This window comes from Coenobita brevimanus, chromosome 62 (genome assembly GCF_032717465.1).
Source record: "Coenobita brevimanus isolate Jiangsu-jjx chromosome 62, ASM3271746v2, whole genome shotgun sequence".
Taxonomy (NCBI): domain Eukaryota; kingdom Metazoa; phylum Arthropoda; class Malacostraca; order Decapoda; family Coenobitidae; genus Coenobita; species Coenobita brevimanus.
Genome location: NC_137015.1, coordinates 2,842,001 through 2,861,296, shown reverse-complemented (window position 1 = coordinate 2,861,296; position 19,296 = coordinate 2,842,001). Strand labels below are relative to the sequence as shown.

The 19,296-nt window shown below is 40.7% G+C and overlaps 2 protein-coding genes across 2 annotated transcripts in view; both read right to left on the bottom strand.

Annotated features, from left to right (window-relative positions):
* Positions 1 to 19,296, bottom strand: part of LOC145404086 (uncharacterized) — a 201,806-nt gene that overhangs the window by 56,896 nt on the left and 125,614 nt on the right. The window lies entirely within an intron of this gene.
* LOC145404025 (isatin hydrolase-like) lies at positions 2,221 to 16,761 on the bottom strand. Its single transcript, XM_080275627.1, has 6 exons — positions 16,662 to 16,761; positions 9,618 to 9,739; positions 7,573 to 7,714; positions 5,694 to 5,758; positions 4,764 to 4,942; positions 2,221 to 2,491 (listed from the first exon to the last, which is right to left on the bottom strand). Exons 1-6 carry the CDS (start codon positions 16,730 to 16,732, stop codon positions 2,318 to 2,320), a joined length of 753 nt encoding a protein of 250 aa, XP_080131753.1. The 5' UTR covers positions 16,733 to 16,761; the 3' UTR covers positions 2,221 to 2,317.

Sequence of the window (19,296 nt, the reverse complement as noted above, 5' to 3'; positions counted from 1 at the left end):
TGAGATGAAGAGTGAAATCACATGCCTGGTAAATCATATAACACTCAGTAGTAGGCCACAGACTTCATTTTCAACAACCTAATCCAATTCACATGCTCAGAGTTAAAGTAAGGCTCTATGACCCATCTGGAAACATAAAAGGGGAAAGTTATCCAAGGCACAATCTTCCCTCCTATGCCCCAGGAGGTACACTTGTGGACACATTAAACTCAGACACTGCCTTTGCCTGGTGCAGAGAAACCTAAGTCACTTCTGGCTGATGAGTTACAGTGGGGGGAGTGGGAGAGCAGTGTTTGCTTCACCCCCACTTGCTCACATCTTCTACCACTCCCTCACTTTCCCCACTGTGACTTGTCTGCTAAAAGTGACCCAGTGATTGTGTGCATGAGCCAAGACTGTCTCTGTTTCATGTGTCTGCATTTGCACATGGCTGTTTGAAACAAACAATGTATGATGGGTGTTAGAAATGAATTACCATAAACAGCCTTAGAAGGTGGGAGGGAGAGATCCATCCATCATCCAGTCCTACGTTGCCCCATGAGGCATGGGAAATTAAGAGAAAGAGTGGTGGACTACGCAAGCCTAGGACAACCATCTACAGCCTTAGAGAAAAAGAATTTTGCAGAGGAGATTCAGGACAGATGACAGAGGAAATTTTATATTAAGGCAAAATGTGATGGACAATACAAGCTTACTATTACAAACTACAACTGTATGTGAGATTTAAAAAAAAAAAGAAAAAAGAAAAAAGAAAAAAAAAAAGAAGGAAAAAGCAAATGATGGTGGATGGACACTGCATGCATAAAATCAGCATCTAAATACAGCTTTAGAAGACAAATAAATCAGGACTTCACAGTAAAATAAAACAGAAGATGGCAGACACTGGAAGCTTAGAATTACTATCTATACTCTTTGAATATAGGAAAAAAAGAGGAGGAATATAAAGAAAAAGCAGAAGAAAGCAAGATGTAACATGTTGGATACAGCATGCCTGGTATTACCTCACAAGACAGGACAGAAAACAGAGCAATAGACGGCATATGTTTGTGGATGAGGCAGGCTTAACCTTTTGCTCATGTGGGATTTCTCTGTGATAAACGTATTGTCAGATGTTATCCAGAATGAAGTGTCTGACCTTACAAGTTATAGGACAGGAAGCAGAGGAAAATAAAACATACGACCAAGCACAATGAAAGATTAACCTTGCATCTGTGTGCTATTTCTCTACAATATATAAACTGTCAGAAACTAGCTAACCAGAATAAAATATATATATTAGTTCCACCAGCAGTGACAAAATCAATGGAAACTCCCCCCCCCCCAAGCCTATGTATGGTTTCTCTTTGCTGATTAAAGGTCAACCATAGTCAACAAGAATAAATTATCTCCATTTGAAAACTGCAGTGAAAGGGTTAACATTACTATCTACTGTCTTAAAGCAAGGGGGTGGTGAAAATTTTAAGATTATTCCCATCCAGCAGATGATGTATTTTATAACATATTTTTGCTATAGTATTATCACACAAATTTATTCAGGTTAGGCACAGGTTTTTGAACTGTAGGGGTTAGATATAGCCTTTTTTAACCTCTTTACTGTTTGACATTATTCCAAAGCCGAATAGTAATGCCTGGAGGTAGTACAATTAAACTAATACATGATAAATCATTGTAGTGGTGGTGTTAAAATCATCTTGTACAGTCTAAGAAGAAAGTGTCAGGGGATGGTAGACAATGCAAACTTAACCCTCTAATGGCTGGGACAACTTTGGCATTTTATTCCAGCTAATGCCAGATAATTTTATTTAGCTGAGACTGAGTCACAGTAGCTTTAGAATGTTCAAAATAAAATGTTTAAACCATAGCTATTCAAGGTGGCATGTGAGGGTCTAATAGTACCCCTTCTAGTCTGCTTACATTCTTTTGTAAATCATTTATTTATAGATCATTTTAATACTGACAGTGTTTGCATCAGCAGCATAAAAGAAGATACCAAGGTGTAACATGTAAAGGAAGCTGCCATGAAAAAGGTGTTATAAAATCTTCAAAACCACTCAAAATATGGCCCTTATGTTAGTATGCTTAAACCTTTAATTGGAAAGTGGAATGAAACCCCCCATTTTTTTGGGGGGTAGGGGAAGGGGTCATTCATGGAATGCCTGTAACTACTCTACTAGGTATGGTCAATCTCCATCCTGGATTACAATTTGCAGTCAACAATGATACAGTATGGCCAAACACATTCCACTTTCTTCATATGCATCAGAAATGAAATGAGGAACTTGCATTATACTTTGTGATTTAAGCACAGAATCACCATCTAGAGCCCCCAAATAAAAAGGAGCAGCACAAGGAGGGATGCTGGTGGTACTTGGAGGTGGGGCGCAACACTGGACCCATCAAGAATTTTGGCAATGATGCGGGCAGGGCCACCACTCCCACTCCTCATCTTCATGGGCATCACTATCAGCTCGAACCCAGTTGCTGGAAGTGCCTGTCAGGTGGACAGAGTGTAAGGATATTATTGTCATCACTGTCATTATCATGATACCTACATCTGCTCTAATAAATGATGTCATTTTAATCATCACCATCATCATGACCTTTTTTTCCAATAAAAGGATGGAGTGAGGTAGGAGCCAAAAAAACAAGGAAATAGTGAGCATAAAAGTGGGACAGTTATCATCATGCCCAGTAAAATATGTAAAAATACAGTAATGTCATCATAGTCAAGAGTTTAAATCACCTGATATAGTACTGTCAAGACTGGTGTACTCTTCATTATCATCATCATCACTGTTGTCACTGTCATCATCATTATTATTACTGTCATCATTTACATGTACCATCATACTCATCATCATTGTCATTAACACCCTTTTACCATACACATCATCACTCATAACAGTCCATCACCATCTTCCACATTTATGTTGGGTGCACTACTGATATGGTAAAAGTATCGCAGTGAGGGTACAAAAAAAATAAATAAATAAAATAAAAATAAACATAAATAGATAAAAGAATAAATAACAATCATCATCACCTAAACCCAATTTCCTAAATCTGCATGGAATGCACTGCTACTATGGCAAAAAAAAAAAAATAAATAAATAAATAATCCCAGTAATTATGTTGTGATAAACACAGTATATCCATAATTCTTTAATTGTGCAAGCTGCACATGGGATGTACGGCTACAGGGTGGTCCACAAATAAGCTCCTCTAGAAACTCACCTTCAGATATTTCATATGTGATAGGGACACCTCAGAGTGCTGGTGTGGATGTGGATGTGAGAGTTTGAGAGGAAAATGAATAAGTGATGCAGGTTAGACACTGATAACATTACCAAATCATCCCTCCAACATACAAGAAATCACCCAGTGAGGTATGAGATGTGCTACTTATGGAGCACCCTGTGAGAGGAATGGAAAGGATCTACTAAAGAGTGTATGTAAACTGTGTTGAATACTGAAAGAAGAGAAGCAGAAGAGCTGTATGATCTGTGGGTAAAAGTGTTATAATATCATGACCTGGAGAAGACATACAAGAAGAAATACATACGAGTTGCAGACGACAGGAACGAAAAATGTCAGTTGGGGAAGCAGCTACTTGAAGTGTGGGAAGAGAAACAGAGGCTAGTTCCACTGCTAGAATGAAAAATGAATGGAAAAGGTTTAGGGACCTGTTGCCACACCTGACCTTGAGAGGGCTCTCCTTTCATACCAAGGGCACTTTCTACAGGTCATGTATGAAAGGTGTTACACTGTATGGCAGTGAGACTTTGTCTGTATATGAAGAAAATATGTAACTTCTAGTGCTCTCACTCCCTCCATCTCCTAATTTTCTCTTTTGTAGGATTCAGCCCACTCATCTCACCTTCATGACAACCTGAACAGTTTCACTCTCTCTCTGTTTTATTCCTCCTAGCCCTTAACCCTTCCATCCTCCATCTTTCACAATAAGTTAAATACATGTAGCCATCTCCATCACTTCCTTTTACCTCATCTAACCCCCAATCCCATCTTTCCATCCCACCTTCTGACCAACATCCTGAATACTTTCATTTTCCATCCATCTCTTCCCTTTATTCTTCCTAATCCCCAACTCTTCAACCCAACCCTCCCATCCCACCTTCTTACCTACAACCTGAACTCTCACTCTTTCAACATCTTTAACCCCAACTTCTTACCAACAGCTTAAATACTCTCTCTCGCTCTCTCTCCATCTAAATACTCTCTCTCTCTCCATCTCTGTCATTTCATTTTACCCCTCGTAACCTCTAACACCCCCACCCAATCCCCCCATCCTCTTACTGACATGTTTGCAATGTTCTCAAGAATGTTTATTTTCACAACAGCCTGATAACAAAACAGTGTACAACTCATACATGCTGTAATGCCCTGCCCTTTACACCACCACAGCACACTCACCTCAAACACTTCATTTTCACAAGACATACCTTCAAAATAACCTAAACAAATACTCTCTAGGAGTGTCTGGCTGAAGTGGTCAGTTTCCTGCAGTCCACTGTGCTCACATCTAGATCAGCCTGGGATAACAAACAACAACCCTCACACCCCTTTCCTTACTGATACCTTCAGTACTTTCACTCTCCTTCTGTCTCTCGCTTTTTACATCTCTTAGTCCACAGTCTCATCCTTCTCACCTCATTTTTTAAATCATTTTCCCTCTATGTATTTTCATTATCCCTCCTATCCCCCAACCCCTCAATCCAACCCTCCTTCCCATCCCATCTCCTTACCGACATGTCTCCCACATTCTCAAGGATGTAGATGTTGTGACTGTTTAGTTCAACATGAGTGGGGAAGAGCTTGGATGAGCCATAGTCGATGGAGGGTGCATCCAGCCCCACACCCACCACTTTACGCCCGCTCACTTGCTCGTATGATGTCAAGATCTGGGCTGCTCCAACAGACATGCCTGAAGATGTATCATCATCATCATCATCATCATTCATCACCATCAGTGGCATACAGCAAGTCACTGTTATACTGTACTTTAGCTATGTTGGTACTGTTATAGAATACTGTATCACACCTGGCACATCAGTATAACAAGCAGCACTGGAACTTCTGTAATTATTGTACAGTACACTTAAAACTAAAAGGGAACACTAAAAAAAAGGCAAAAAACCATGTGGCCATACAGGAAACATTATCAGTATGAACATCATCAATTTACTCTGACAATCCCTCCCCAGTGACAAGCTTGGTCATAAGGATCAAGATTTGCTGCTGTCTGGTTTACTTTCACTCGTCTGTCTCTATCATCATTCATCACCATTATCACCATCATCACTGTTTACCATTTCTTACTCTAACACTACCTGATATGCAGCAGTACCACTCTCATATCCTACTGTGGATAAATAGGGTCATAAGGTTAAAATTTGTTGCTGCCTGCATTCCTTTCATTTACTTGCATCATCAGACATCATTAGCATCAATCTGTAACTCACTCAGACTCTTAGGATACAGTGGATTGCGGGCTGAAGTTGCTCCTCTCTTGCAGTCCACCCTCCTTCTTTCAGGGGAGAGGGAGGGAGTTGAGGAATGTTTGTAAAACTGCACAGCGGGGCCACCCAGTCATGTTGATGCCACCACTTCAAGATATCCTTCTCATCTCTCTCTCTCTCTCTCTCTGTACACTCACACACATAGTATAATCTCACCTGGAAATATGAGGTTGTTGGTGTCGTTGGTACTCGTGCCAAAGTATGCAGTTTTGTTCCCATACCTGTGGTGGTAAGACTGGAAGTTAATGGTACATCCACCCTAAATTGGCAGAGATTTCCCATTTTGCAGCTTGTTTCTTGTAGCTCAGTAGCAGAATAAGACAATAATATAGCTGTACCTGTACATCCTTTTCAAGACACTTTTTCATGATGAGCTTCATATTCTAGTCTTATTACAGCTCAGCAAGATGGAAATACAGTAATTTTAGGCCAAGTTACTGGTGAAAGTTTTTTCTGGTTGTTAAAAAAAAAAAAAAAGGAGGGGGGAGGGGAGTGGGAGCAGATGCCTCTGTTATGCTTTTACTCTAACTTGGCCTAAAACTGCCATCTCTCCATCTTCGCTGATCAGTTATAACATAACAACAGATTAACAATAAAATATGATGCTAATCATGAAGAGATGGTATGGAGAAGATGTACAGCTGTTGTACTGTCTTCTTCCTCCACTGACCTATGTGAAATAAGCTGCAGGACAACACTCTACACCAGGTTAATGTAAAATGGACATAGTAGTCTACTGGTCTAACAGGCCAGTTGAGGGTGTTGGTCAGGTACTGTAAATTGTATACCGATTCAAATTCACTTCTCCCTGAGTGGCATTACGTGAGCAACAACCCCCAATCACCCCTTGGATATAAACCTAACAGGCTCAATCCAATTGGAGCGCCTTAACTACCCACTAAACCACCAGGTGCCATATTTGGTTACCACCCAGCACAGTAAATGGTTTCCTGGTGTACAGGAAACCATTTGGCCTGTCACTCCATGTAGAGTCACCCATAGGCAGAAGGAACAAGAAAGAATGAAGAAAAGAAAGACAGAAGAGGAAGTGTAAAGGCACCTGTAGGCAGAAGGGCGAGGAAAGAATGAAGTAAAGAAAGACAGAAGAGGAAGGAAGGAAGGAAAGGAGGGAGGAGAGGAAAGGGCAGACACCCGAGAGCAGCACTACATTGAGTGAGTGGATGGTGAGTGCTCCCACCTACCACTATATGCCAAAATTAATTTCTTGTTATAACTCAGCATTAAAGATGGAGATATTACTTAAAGCGAACAAATTATAGTTCAGGTGAAAAACAAGCTTTTGATTTATAACTGATGGGTATAAGAAAAAAGGACTTCAAACACTTTATGAATCAGTATGAACTTATGTGATGAACAGATATTACATGATCAATAACTCAGTTATAAAACAGCTTTCAGTAAAGTAGCATTAAACATGTATAGGTGAGCAGAAAGAGATGACAAATATATGGGTATATGAAAGTCCAAGTACGATATACTGTATAGGAGGAAAGAGAATAACAATGGTACATGGAAATGCAATTATATAAATAGGGAAAGGAAAGGGAGGACTTTTGAAGGATGAGTAACACATCCTTACAATGAGTGTCTTTAGGTATTAATTTGACTATGGCAGTACAGTGTATAGTCCTCTGATAAAGTACTGTTGCCTCACTGGATCACTGGAGTACATACATATGTTCCTCAAGTATTAACTTGTAGAAATTATAATTTTTTATACAGTAATACTTCCACATGTGGTTACTTTTCCATGCATTATAAATTCCCATCCATATGTTTAATGCTTTAGAATGTTATCTTTATTCAGTTCTTGCCAGCTCAAGATGCTTTATTTCCTGGTGGCAATGCCCATCATCCACTCACTCTGTGTAATGGTACTTTATTTCAGGTGTAACTCTACACTGAGTGACAAGCCAAATGATTTCCTGTACACTTGGAAATCATTTAATATGCTGGTGGGTAACCTTATAACCAACCAACACGTTCAACAGTCAAAATGCTAGCCTAGAATTACCTGCTGGCCCATCCTGTTCTGAGGAGTATGATGGCCCTGTCTGGCAGTGGTCCATGTTTATCCAACCAAGCCATCAGGTCGTCTGTGGTCAGCTCAGCCAGCGGATCCTTTGCAACCTTGTCTTGCATATCCACTACCACACCTGCCAACAACAGCATTATGAGTGCAAGCAAGAAGTTCATTTTGTTTCATACCCTCAGCAGTTGGAAAAGGAACTGTCATATTTATCAGGCTGCAGCTGGAAAACATCTTCTTCACATCCAGTGCTTAAAATATGGTTGGTTACAATAACATACGTGAGGCACAGTTTTTTTAAGTGTTACTTTACAAAGAATAAGCTGGGCTCATATATTTCACTACAAGCACATATCTTATGTGTTTCTGTGGGCACCACTGTCAGTTGGAAATAAACCTAGCAGTGTAAAATAATCATGAAAGGAATCATCTGGATTAAGTGACTGATGGGCAGAATAGTTCAAGCAAGGGGTCATCTGGATAGAATGGCTGACTGATTCGTTCATTTATTCATTTGTTTTTATAAATGCAACAGTGTGTTTATGTGCACTGGCCCTGAACACTTAATGGCAGCTCTTCACACTGCTCAATCTCTACCAGCCTCTCTATTCAGTCCCTTACCGTTAAGGCTACACTATGGCCTTGTCTCAAGTCGTTTTTGGTATGTTTCTTGCAACTCTACCCTCAATGTTCATACCTCACACCTTCAGCACCCAGTAGCCTTCCTCCATCCTCTCCACATGCCCAAACCACCTCAACCTACCCCTTCTCATCGCAACAATAATACAGTATTGTACATTCAAGTCCCGTCCTTACTCTCAACTCTGAAATACGTCATCATTTGAGAAAGCAAGCAAGACCACCTGGATTAATGGACTGGTGAAAATAAACTTGACAATTTTGGTGCTGCAAGAGACTCATGAAAGCATGCAAGAGTGCACCTGGACTGATGGAAGATTTATGCAAATAAACTGGAAAATATATTTAGATGCACCAATGAATGGTGAAAGCAAGCAAGAACTCATCCTGGTTGGTTAATAAATTTAAAAAACAGTGGTTCCAATGAATCATGAGAGCAAGCAAGAGGTCACTTGGATTAAAGGATTGATAGGTGTAAGAAAACAGTGTCAACAAGTGGGTTGGTGGAGGGTTAGTGCCCCTCCCCATAAAACAAATAACTCAAAGTCAAATGGCCACCCCTTATGGGAGTTTGGCATCTGGCAATAGATAGACAGATAGAAGAAAACAGAATGTGTTCTGGATTGAATGACTAACTGACTTGTAAAATAAAACTTTCTAGAGCAACAGCGAAGGTCATTGCTCCTAAACAGTAGTGTACTGGTAAAACTCACTCCTTCAATAAAAGGGTCTCTTTTGAAATGCAATAAAAGTCTTTTTCCAAATTAACAAAATCACTTAGTAATAAAAGTGAAGGTAAAAGTGTGAGCAGATGCTGCTGTGCTTAACCATTGTGTCCATCTCCATAACTTAGGCCTTTATGCCTGTAGCAAGTTATTCACCCATTATCCTGATACAAGGCCACTGCATCATCCACATTCCTACTGTTACCTCCCCTAGATGTTACCCTACATACTTATTGTACCTATCAACTCAGAAAGTGTGGATGGACACCTGAGCTGAGTGGCACCAGCTGCTTGCCCCAAGGTTTAAAGCCAGGCACTATCACACTGGCAGCTTTGTAGACAGCAACGCAAACTACTTGGCCACTGTGATAGTAAAACCAAGACCCACACTCTCAGACATCAACACTATGAATCTAAGACAGCCAGAAGTCACCTGAATCCAGAGTTAGTCTAAAAACATGTGTAAAAAAAATGGGAGAAAAAAAGTCCTCAGTATAGGTCATCTTTCTTTGACGTTCTTGTTTTTGCTAACAAGTCTACAGTAAATTCCAGTTTACAGTATCAACCATATGAATAGAGTTGTAATGTACTCAAATATATTCTTGACTTAAAAGAGGGTCAGCCTGTGCCCACAGTTGAAAGAATAAGCAGTGTGGATGAACCAACCTGGAGCAATGAGGTGATCAAGAGGGATCTGTTCAAGAGACCACATACCCTCTGCGAAATGAGAGGGTGCATCTAGATGGGTACCAGTGTGCTCTGCCATGCAGAACTCATAACTCTCATACCTGCAGTGTGACATAATAACATGATTAGACCACATTTACCCTACCATACCGTTACAAATCTTCACATAAGAATAACTCTAGTGTATACCGGTAGTGTACGGTAATTACTTTGAGAGATTAACACCTTGGACCATCTACAAGGTGAAGAAATGGCAATCAGCTAATCCATTAAATATGATTATATCATTTTTTTTTTTATTCTGACCTTTGGCAAATGAATTCATTCAACTGAGGAGAAACCTTTAATACTGAAGAAGTTAGAATCCAGCATTATTAACATCATCAGCACAATGGTCTTTCAACATTATTCCAACAACTGCAAAGCTGTTTTATTCAGCTCTAGGGAGATTTCTTGCATTGTTATTTATACAGTTATCAGACCAACAAATGGAGCAGTAGCTAATATATAGAGTACTGTGGTAGGGAGGAAAACTCAAACATTCAGATCACACAAAACAAAATTGTATTGTGCTGAGTGCATACTGGGAAACTCCTGAGTCTAGGCATGGCACAAGGACAAAAGGGAAAATAGGAAGACTGTGATACACTGCAAAACATGGGGGTGTTGCAGGAGAAACGAGGGGTGTGAGGGAGGGACATGATTGGTGTGGGAAAGGAATGAGGGGTGTGGGGGGGAGGGATATGAGAGGTGTGGGGGAGAGACATGAAGGGTGTGTTGGAGAAACATGAGGGATGTGGGGGACAGACATGAGGGGTGTGAGGGAAAGACATGAGGGCTGTGAAGGCAGTGGGGGAGGGACATGAGGGGTGTGGGGGACAGGTATGAGGGCCATGAAGGAGGTGGGGGAGGGACATGAAGGGTGTATGGGAAAGACACGAGGGCTGTGAAGGAGGTGGCAGAGGGACACGAGGGTTGTAGGGGACAGGCATGAGGGGTGTGAGAGAAAGACGTGAATGCTGTGAAATAGGAAGGGGAGGGACATGAGGGGTGGGGGAGGGACATGAGGGGGTGAAGGAGGGACATGAGGGATGTGGGGGAGACATGACGGTTGTGGGGAAGGGACATGAGGGGTGTGGGGGAGGGACATGAGGGGTGCAGGGGAGGGACAGAGGGGTGTGAGGGAGGGACATGAGGTGTGTGAGGGAGGGACTGGAGGGTGCAAGGGAGGGACTGGAGGGGTGTAGAAGAAAGAAATTAGGGGTGTGGGGGAGAGACAGAGGGATGTGGGGGAGGCATCAAGGAACTATCATAATGGTTAAATAAGATATTACTAGACAAAAGAAAAAAAAAAGTGGTAGATGGAGGGATATGGAGCGGTATAATACCATTATTATTATTATTATGATGATGATGATGATGATGATGATGATTACTACTACTACTAGTACTACTACTAGTACTACTACTACTACTACTACTACCACCACCACCACCACCACAACTACAACCGCGAAAGAATGAATGAGGGTGGCAGCTGGGGGGGAGGTCGAAGGAAAAGCAAGATGTTAGGCTACATTCTTAACAAAAAGTACTTGCAAAGATACTGATACGATTGGAGACTAAATGCTGAAGATGTTTTATGAGAATTCATATGCTTAGAGGCGACCAAATATTTATTTTCGGGATCATATCACGTATTATTTTTGCCCTGAAGGCAGCGACGCCATTTCTTAGCCAGCAATGACCCTTTCTTTGTTAAAGTTGCGTCAAAACTTCGACAGTCAATCTGTGTTTGGAACCTTGTGGATTTTTTTTTTTTTTTGTTACTTCCTGTAATAAAATATAAGTTTTCTGTTCTACAGTTTGCATGTCCCACTGTTTTGCATGTGTACCCCACTGACGGCTGTAAAATAACGAAGTAGAGTTACATGTACCTTACTGACAGTTGTAACAAGGAAAATTTACTGTAATGTACTCCAGTAACTTAGCAGAATTTTTACATTTTTCATTACTTTAGCTTAAGTAGCATGACTTTCAAATACAGTAGCCTACTTTTTCTTCGGTAAATATGAAAATCTGCAAAAATGTTTACGTTATATTAAGTACTGAGGTTCTTTCCTCTGTGAAATGGGCTACACACTCATTCCCTTGCCTCTCAAGCCGCCGGGATCCTGAGGCTGCCTCACAGACATAACCACCCCACTTTTTTTTTCTTTTCCTATTTCTATGCATGCTGTTCACTTTGCCTGACAGTCAATTCTACATCCATCCACCCATCATCCAATCTTACGTTGCGCGTTGCCCCATGAGGAGCGTAGGAGCCCGGGGGTTGGCAAATTAGTCCTGACAGTTAAGATGAGAGTGACCAGCCTCACTCAACCCTGAGTAGCAATACGTGAGCAGTAAACCTCAACCATCCCTCGGATATAAACCTACACAGGCTCAATCCGATTGGAGTGCCATAATTACCCACTAAACCACCAGGCGCCAGTTCTACAACCATCAAATTCAACTGTGGGTGCCAAATTCTCGTGCTCTTTCGTACATACTTCATCCAACCAACTCACTCCCCTGTCAGTCATCTCACCTCATCCACCTCCATACCTTGCCTTCCCACACACTCCTGTACCGTACCATAGTATCTATCCACCTTCTTATTCTACTACGCCTTCTTCCTCCTTCAGACTCACTCAAATACCTTTTTCGCCACTCTGTTTACCCCTCCCCCCCCCCACTCTCTCAACATCTTTCACGTCACATCTCAGGCTCTTATGACCTTGGTCCCCTCTAGCTTACCCACTCCGTATACGTTTCTCAATAACCTCGTTTCAAATGCTTTATCGAAAGTAACAGTGTTGGGTACCGTACTTTTAACAACTTTGCCTATTGATACTGCGTACTGGCTACAGTATCATTCTTATTCTTATTCTTATTATTATCATTATTCATTTATTGGCTTTGAGGGAATGACTCAGGTCAGCAATGTCCTATCTTTGGCCATTTCATCATACATTATCTGAGTGTTTGGGCCCAAGCAACTTAATCTGCTGTAGCATTGGTACTGCTGGTTCTAAGAGTAAGTTGCTCTCATAGTAAAACTATATACTGGGTATAGCATTTCCTTACATCTTTTTCACGTCTTATTTGATGCAATGTTTGGATGAGCCACAATGAAAGATGATGACAACTCGGTAGGGCAGTCATGTTCCCTTTATTATGACTCGTTTATCATCCATTTTCCGCATTCGACCTCCTAACCCTGATTCGCTGGAAAATGGAAAACCGAAATAATGTGGAGGGGGAGAGAAAACTGGGGAGAAAACTATCATAACAGAGAAAAAGGAAAATGAATATGGGTAAACCCCTTTATGAAGATGGCGTTATAATAAATTCCTGCTAACTCCAGACAGTTATATTCAGCTTTAGAAAATTTGCGTTGGATAGGTTAAAGAAGGCTAATGCATAGATCTGTCTCCATTTTTGAAGTCTCCTAACGTAAATAAAGACAAGAGATGGTATGAATAACACACGTCATCGATGTGATAATGATGACAAAGGCCGATAGAGGTGACTGAAACAGCTATCTTACCGGATATACCCTTTGTTCTTACCTATCCTCTTCCGGAGTAGCATGAAACAAAGGACCGAGGGCAGATCGCTAGTGGCTTCTTTCTTTCCCCACCCTTACTATTGATGTGTGTGTGTGTGTGTGTACTGAGGTTGGTGGCTTTCTTCCTCCACCGTTAAAACTGATGTATGTGTTCTTACCTAATTGTTCTTACCTAATTGTATCTTTACAGGAATGAGTCAAGCTCGTATTGTCCCGTGTCTTAGACCATATTTATCGTACATATCCTTAAATTTGTGAATTGTTTTGGCACACACTATTTCATTCGGTAGTGCATTCCATTGATCAATTGCTCTGTTTGGGAAACTGAATTTCCTTACGTCTTTATCACCTCTCTTCTTATGCAGTTTTTTGCAGTGTCCTCTTGCTGATGCTTCTCCATATGTTAAGTAATCATTTATGTCTATTTTCTCCTTTCCTGATATGCACTTATATAGCATTATCATGTCACCTCTTTTCCTTCTCTCCTGTAGTGTTGGTAGATTCAGTTTATTTAGTCTTTCTTCATAGCGGCCCTTTGAACTTTTTCAATCTTGTCTATATGCTTTTTGAGATGAGGACTCCAGACTACTGATGCATATTCCAGGGTTGGTCTAATGAATGTTATTATCCTTTTTAGCATGTCTTCATTTATGTATGTGAATGCTATTCTCATATTTGCAAGCAGTGTATACATGTTCCGTACCTTCTCGCTGATGTGGTCGGCCGGAGATAGTCTGTTATTGATAATCACACCTAGGTCTTTCTCTCTTTCTGATGTGTATAGGGTTTTATTTCCTAACTTATAATCCCAATCAGGTCTTTTTCCACTTTTACCAAACTTGATTACATGACACTTGTCCACATTGAATTCCATTTGCCATGTACTACTCCATTCATGAAGTTTATTTAATTCTTCTTGTAGCTCCCTACAAGTCTGTGCTAGTAATTCTCCTTTGTATTTTTGCATCATCTGCAAACATATTCAGATAGCTCTCATTTCCAGTGTTAATGTTTATATCATTTATGTACACTAGAAACATGATTGGTGCCAGCACCGAACCCTGTGGTACTCCACTAGTCACTTCTTTCCATGATGAGTAGTTTCCTCTTAGTACTGTCCTCATTTCTCTTTTTATGAGAAAGTCTTGCATCCAACAAAACAGTTTGCCTCGAATTCCTCCTTGATGGTACAGCTTCCATAAAAGTCTTTGGTGTGGTACTGTGTCAAAAGCTTTCTTGAAATCTAAATAGATACTGTCCACCCATCCTTCCCTTTCCTGTATTGTGTTTGTTACTCTGTCATAGTAGCTCAACAGATTAGTAACACATGATTTTCCTTTTCTGAAACCAAACTGTCTTTCTGTTATCATACTGTGTTTTCTAGATGATTTACCCAAGCTTTTCTTATAAGTTTTTCTAATACCTTGCTTACAACACTAGTCAGTGATACTGGTCGGTAGTTGAGAGGATTTTGTCTATTTCCTTTCTTGAATAAGGGGACTATATTTGCTTTTTTCCAAATATCAGGTAGTTTCCCTTGACTCAAAGATTTCTTGAAAATTAAAAATAATGGTTTACTTAACTCCTTTGCACATTCTTGTAACACCCAACATGAAATTTCATCATGTGTGTGTGTGTGTGTGTTTCCCGACTGCTGGTTGGTGGGGAAATTTTAGCAGAAACGAATCAGAAAGAGTAAAGAAAATAAATAAGAATAATGAAACAGGAATACGGAAAATATGGCAAGGGGAAAAGAAGTACTAGCAAATTAATGTAGACAGTAAACACGAATACTGTACGGAAAAAAAGGCCAAAGAAAAACTCAACGGGAACAAGATAAACGAAAAATTATAGAAAACTGACAGATACTGAAGAAAATAAGTTTATGAAAGCTGCAGTCGTCAAGGTCGCTTCGTTAAAATAGAAAATCGAGGTTGGCTGGGCTAGCTTTTGACAACTGTACACACTCATCGTTCAACACACACCTGGAGAGAGAGAGAGAGAGAGAGAGAGAGAGAGAGAATTGCACTAATTAAATTTCTAACGTGGAATACTATTAAATGTAATTATAAAATTATAAACTACTTAGTATTACTGTGAGGAGAAAGGCTGTGATGACAAGTCAAACACTGACAGCATCGAACGGGAATCGCAGTTAAAAATTAGTTAAATCACAGGAGGACAACATACAGAAATCATCAACACTATGGTTCGATCAGTATAATCAATAATACCCTTTCATTATCGGGGCAACTGTGGCAGTATAATTCTATTATAACCCCCTAATAATCGAACCAACTCTCTGGCTGGATAATTCTCCAGCTCAGGCCAGATGACTTTGAGTGAATAAGAGGGCTCAGAAGGTAAGTGTCACTATTACCCCTCTCAAGATATGGACGACTCTTGTACAACAGTGCTTTCCAGGTAACGGCAGATAATTTTATTCTGTTGAGTGAGTCATATGAGCCTGAGATGTGACGTGAACTACCAGGATATATTACTTCCTTATGGCATTATCAACAAAAAGGAAATCTATACCTAAGGCTGTAGTAAACCTTTTCAATACCTTATTAAAAAAAATTCTTCATGGTGTCAGACGACTTAAAATAAAGGGTTGTGGTGGAGACATTCGTATTGTTGGATTAAATACCACATTAAAACTCAGACATCTGTAATTATTCATCTATGGCGTTAACTGAAAGAGTACTATATTTGTCCCACCATGACAGGGTTATGGTACCAGTATTAACACTACTTCTGACCCACTAAAATGAATAAAGTCGCCTGGCGTTAGCAGCGACGACGAGTTAATGTTTTCAGCACAGTTATTATCTTTTCAACATTTTCCCTGCTACAGCCCAGTAGTGTGATAAAATTTCGTCGCATGTGTACCATTATTCAGCTAAACAAATACAAATGTACTAGACATGAGGGGGCCTCAGGGTCCTCATATGGGGCTTCAATGAAGTCTACGAATGTGAAGCGGGAGTTTGAAGATCCTAATACTGGATATTGCTAGTCTACGTAAGCACCTCGTTTCCGGAAGCATTAGTGAACGACAGACGGACATGTCCGCTCTTAGAGATGCTCCCGCGTCTAACATTTATAACTGGTTTGCTGTTATTTGTGCGTACTGGAGGAAGTGCCTCACTATATTGCAGTCTTCTATTAATACCTAACTGAATATTATTTTCTTATGAATTAGCCTTAGATGCTAGTTGCTCAACACTACCTTAAGCACTGAAACATAAGGCGATAACTTTGATAGATTAAACATACTATGAGAGAGAGAGAGAGAGAGAGAGAGAGAGAGAGAGAGCAGTGATGAGCCAGGTAATAAGGGCCAAACCAACGCATCCGCCAAACAAATTCAGAAGCAACACGCTCCCGATATCGTTGCCAGCACTCACCAGAAGCCTTCCCTTTTGTAGCCCCACGCGATCTCCTTCCTCTCATAGTTTCTGCTACCTGGCCAGGTCATTGTGTTGGGTCCTAAGGTGTGGGTCAGATCATGCAGCACACCCTCGCCAAATCTCACCACCATCACCACAATCGCCACCACAACCGCAAACATCGTGAAGCAAGGAGAGAACCTAGGCACTGATCTTCCCTTCACCACATCGTCGCTAGAGTTGCCAAAGCTGACTCCCTTAAGTATCGCTACGTGCGCCCTAAAAAGAGCTAGAATGTCGCCAGATACAATAATCACCAGAAAATCACAAAAACTGGAGCTATGATTTGTGGAATGTCGCCAAAACTGTTTGGAAATCTTTATGAAATGACTAGATTTCTTCACATTAAACGTTAAAATTTCCCGATAGGTGTCTCGAAAGACCTAGCGGGAAAAAGACGTCAAATTTTGCAACACCTCCCGGTATAGTTGGTGCAAATGTTCACATTGTGAGGAATTTTGCTCTGAGGTTTAATTTTTGTCTGGTCGGGGTATGGTGAAGTACTTGTTTGATAATTTTGTGGATTAAGCTCGAGTGTAAGGATCGTCAGAAGTAGTAGTTTACGTCAGGAAGCAAATAAACCATTCGACGGTAAGAAAAGATCAAGTACAAACATGTGCGAAGTGTCAGAAATAGGTGACGCAATTAGCATCTTACTCATCACCCTCGTCTTGTGCACGTCCTTCGCCCATTCAGATAACATCATTGTTAATGTTAATGACAATGTAACATCTCTGTTACATGTGAATACCAACATGAATACACCATGGCAGCTCTCCTTGACCGATATTTCCTGGAATATATCACGCGTACGAAAATTACAGTAAGATAACACATGGATGAGTCCGTAGAAAACTGTCATGGTTAAGAGAATAAAAGGTCTACCCACACTGGAAAGAAAATAGGACGTCTCCTGAACACTACGTCACTTTGTCAAATGGCAAGGATTTTCATGTGAAGGACATACGTAGTTCCGTAGCTGTAGACATTTCAGAAGCATGTGATGTGACAATGTCTGCACAGATACTCGCACGTATACATACATGCAGGCGCGCACGCACGCGCACACACACACACACACACACACACACACACACACACACACACACACACACACATGCTGATACACGGACACACACACATACACATGCTCATACTAATACACACAGTACACATGGACACGGTAACATGCATAATAGTCAATGCAGTGCAAACTTGCCACAATAAACGCCTTACACATACAGACCAGTTAAACAGGTGCCACCACGGGAAGGCATCCGTCTTCAGCACCGAAGCAAAAGAATGGTATAGGCAAGTTAGTTAAGGGAGCGTCCGTTCTCCTGCACGCTGGAAGAGCTGCATGAGAGCTTGAGGTGACCTTGAGCCATGTTCTCGGACTACCATTCTTAACGCTCACTCTCTTAGAACTCTCTCTCACCTGATTGAAGTTGCCTGAAGTTAGCTGGAATAAAATACCGTACTTCTATCACCTTAACTTGGCCCAGATTTTCGTCCTTTTGTAGTTTATCGCGTTAACTCAGTGGCAGGAAAAAAAAAAAAAAAAACACAACGCCCTTTCCGTAGCAGTTCTTCGTGACTAACATCATATTTATATAGTGTTAATCTCTCATCACAACTTTGCCTTCAAGATGATATGGATATGCCAGTTTTGGCCAAGTTAGAGATACTGTTAGATCACGACTTGGTTAATATTGTGGTTAATGCAAGGCACGAAAGGGGGAGGGGGGATATGATAGGGTGATGATGTATGTGTATACAACCATAAGTAAAAGTTCGCTGCACTTCTCTGACGGCTGTGAAAGGTGTTACATGAACTATTTTTTATCTGTTAACAGTATGGAGTACACAACAAGAGTATGAAAAGGAAGGATAGTCTCTGTCATTTGGGTTGGAATGAATGCAATATGGACCACGCAACAACAAGGTATAAGAAGGAAGCATAACCTGTCAATAGGGGAGATGTAAAAGTAATATGGGCTACACGTACGACAAAAGAGTATGAGAAGGAAGGATAGTCTGTCATTTGGGAAGGAATGGGCAGAGAGTGTCGTCAAACTTTTGCTCATAGCTGTGCATCCTCACTAAACGCTACCCGGACACCTGTGCGGGATGGATGTGAAAATGAAAGTAGTTTGCCATCCCGAAATGGTTGGCATGCCTGATAGTGGATCGACGCATTCTGAAGTAAAGACTCTTGTGTATTGATGCTACAACATTTACTTGGTACAGTCGATCAAAAAATTATCTTTACAACTTTCCGTCTTACATTTTGAAACGGCGAACGAAACGCATGGAAATATTCTGCAGTAACCACTCACAGTTGTACATGGCCAGTGATGTAATAATTACTACATGACGAAGAATTTCATGCCAAATAAAGTACATAATTCATTCGGAAATATTGACCAAAAGAAAATACCGTACGCGATTAGCAGCAACGCTCATTGTGAAACCATCGGTCACCAGTGTAAAGGTAGTTTTTTGATCAAGTGTATACATGATCAAACATAACTGCGCTTCCCCGTCTTTACGTTTTGAAACCGTGAACGAGCCACTTGAAAATGTTCTTCAG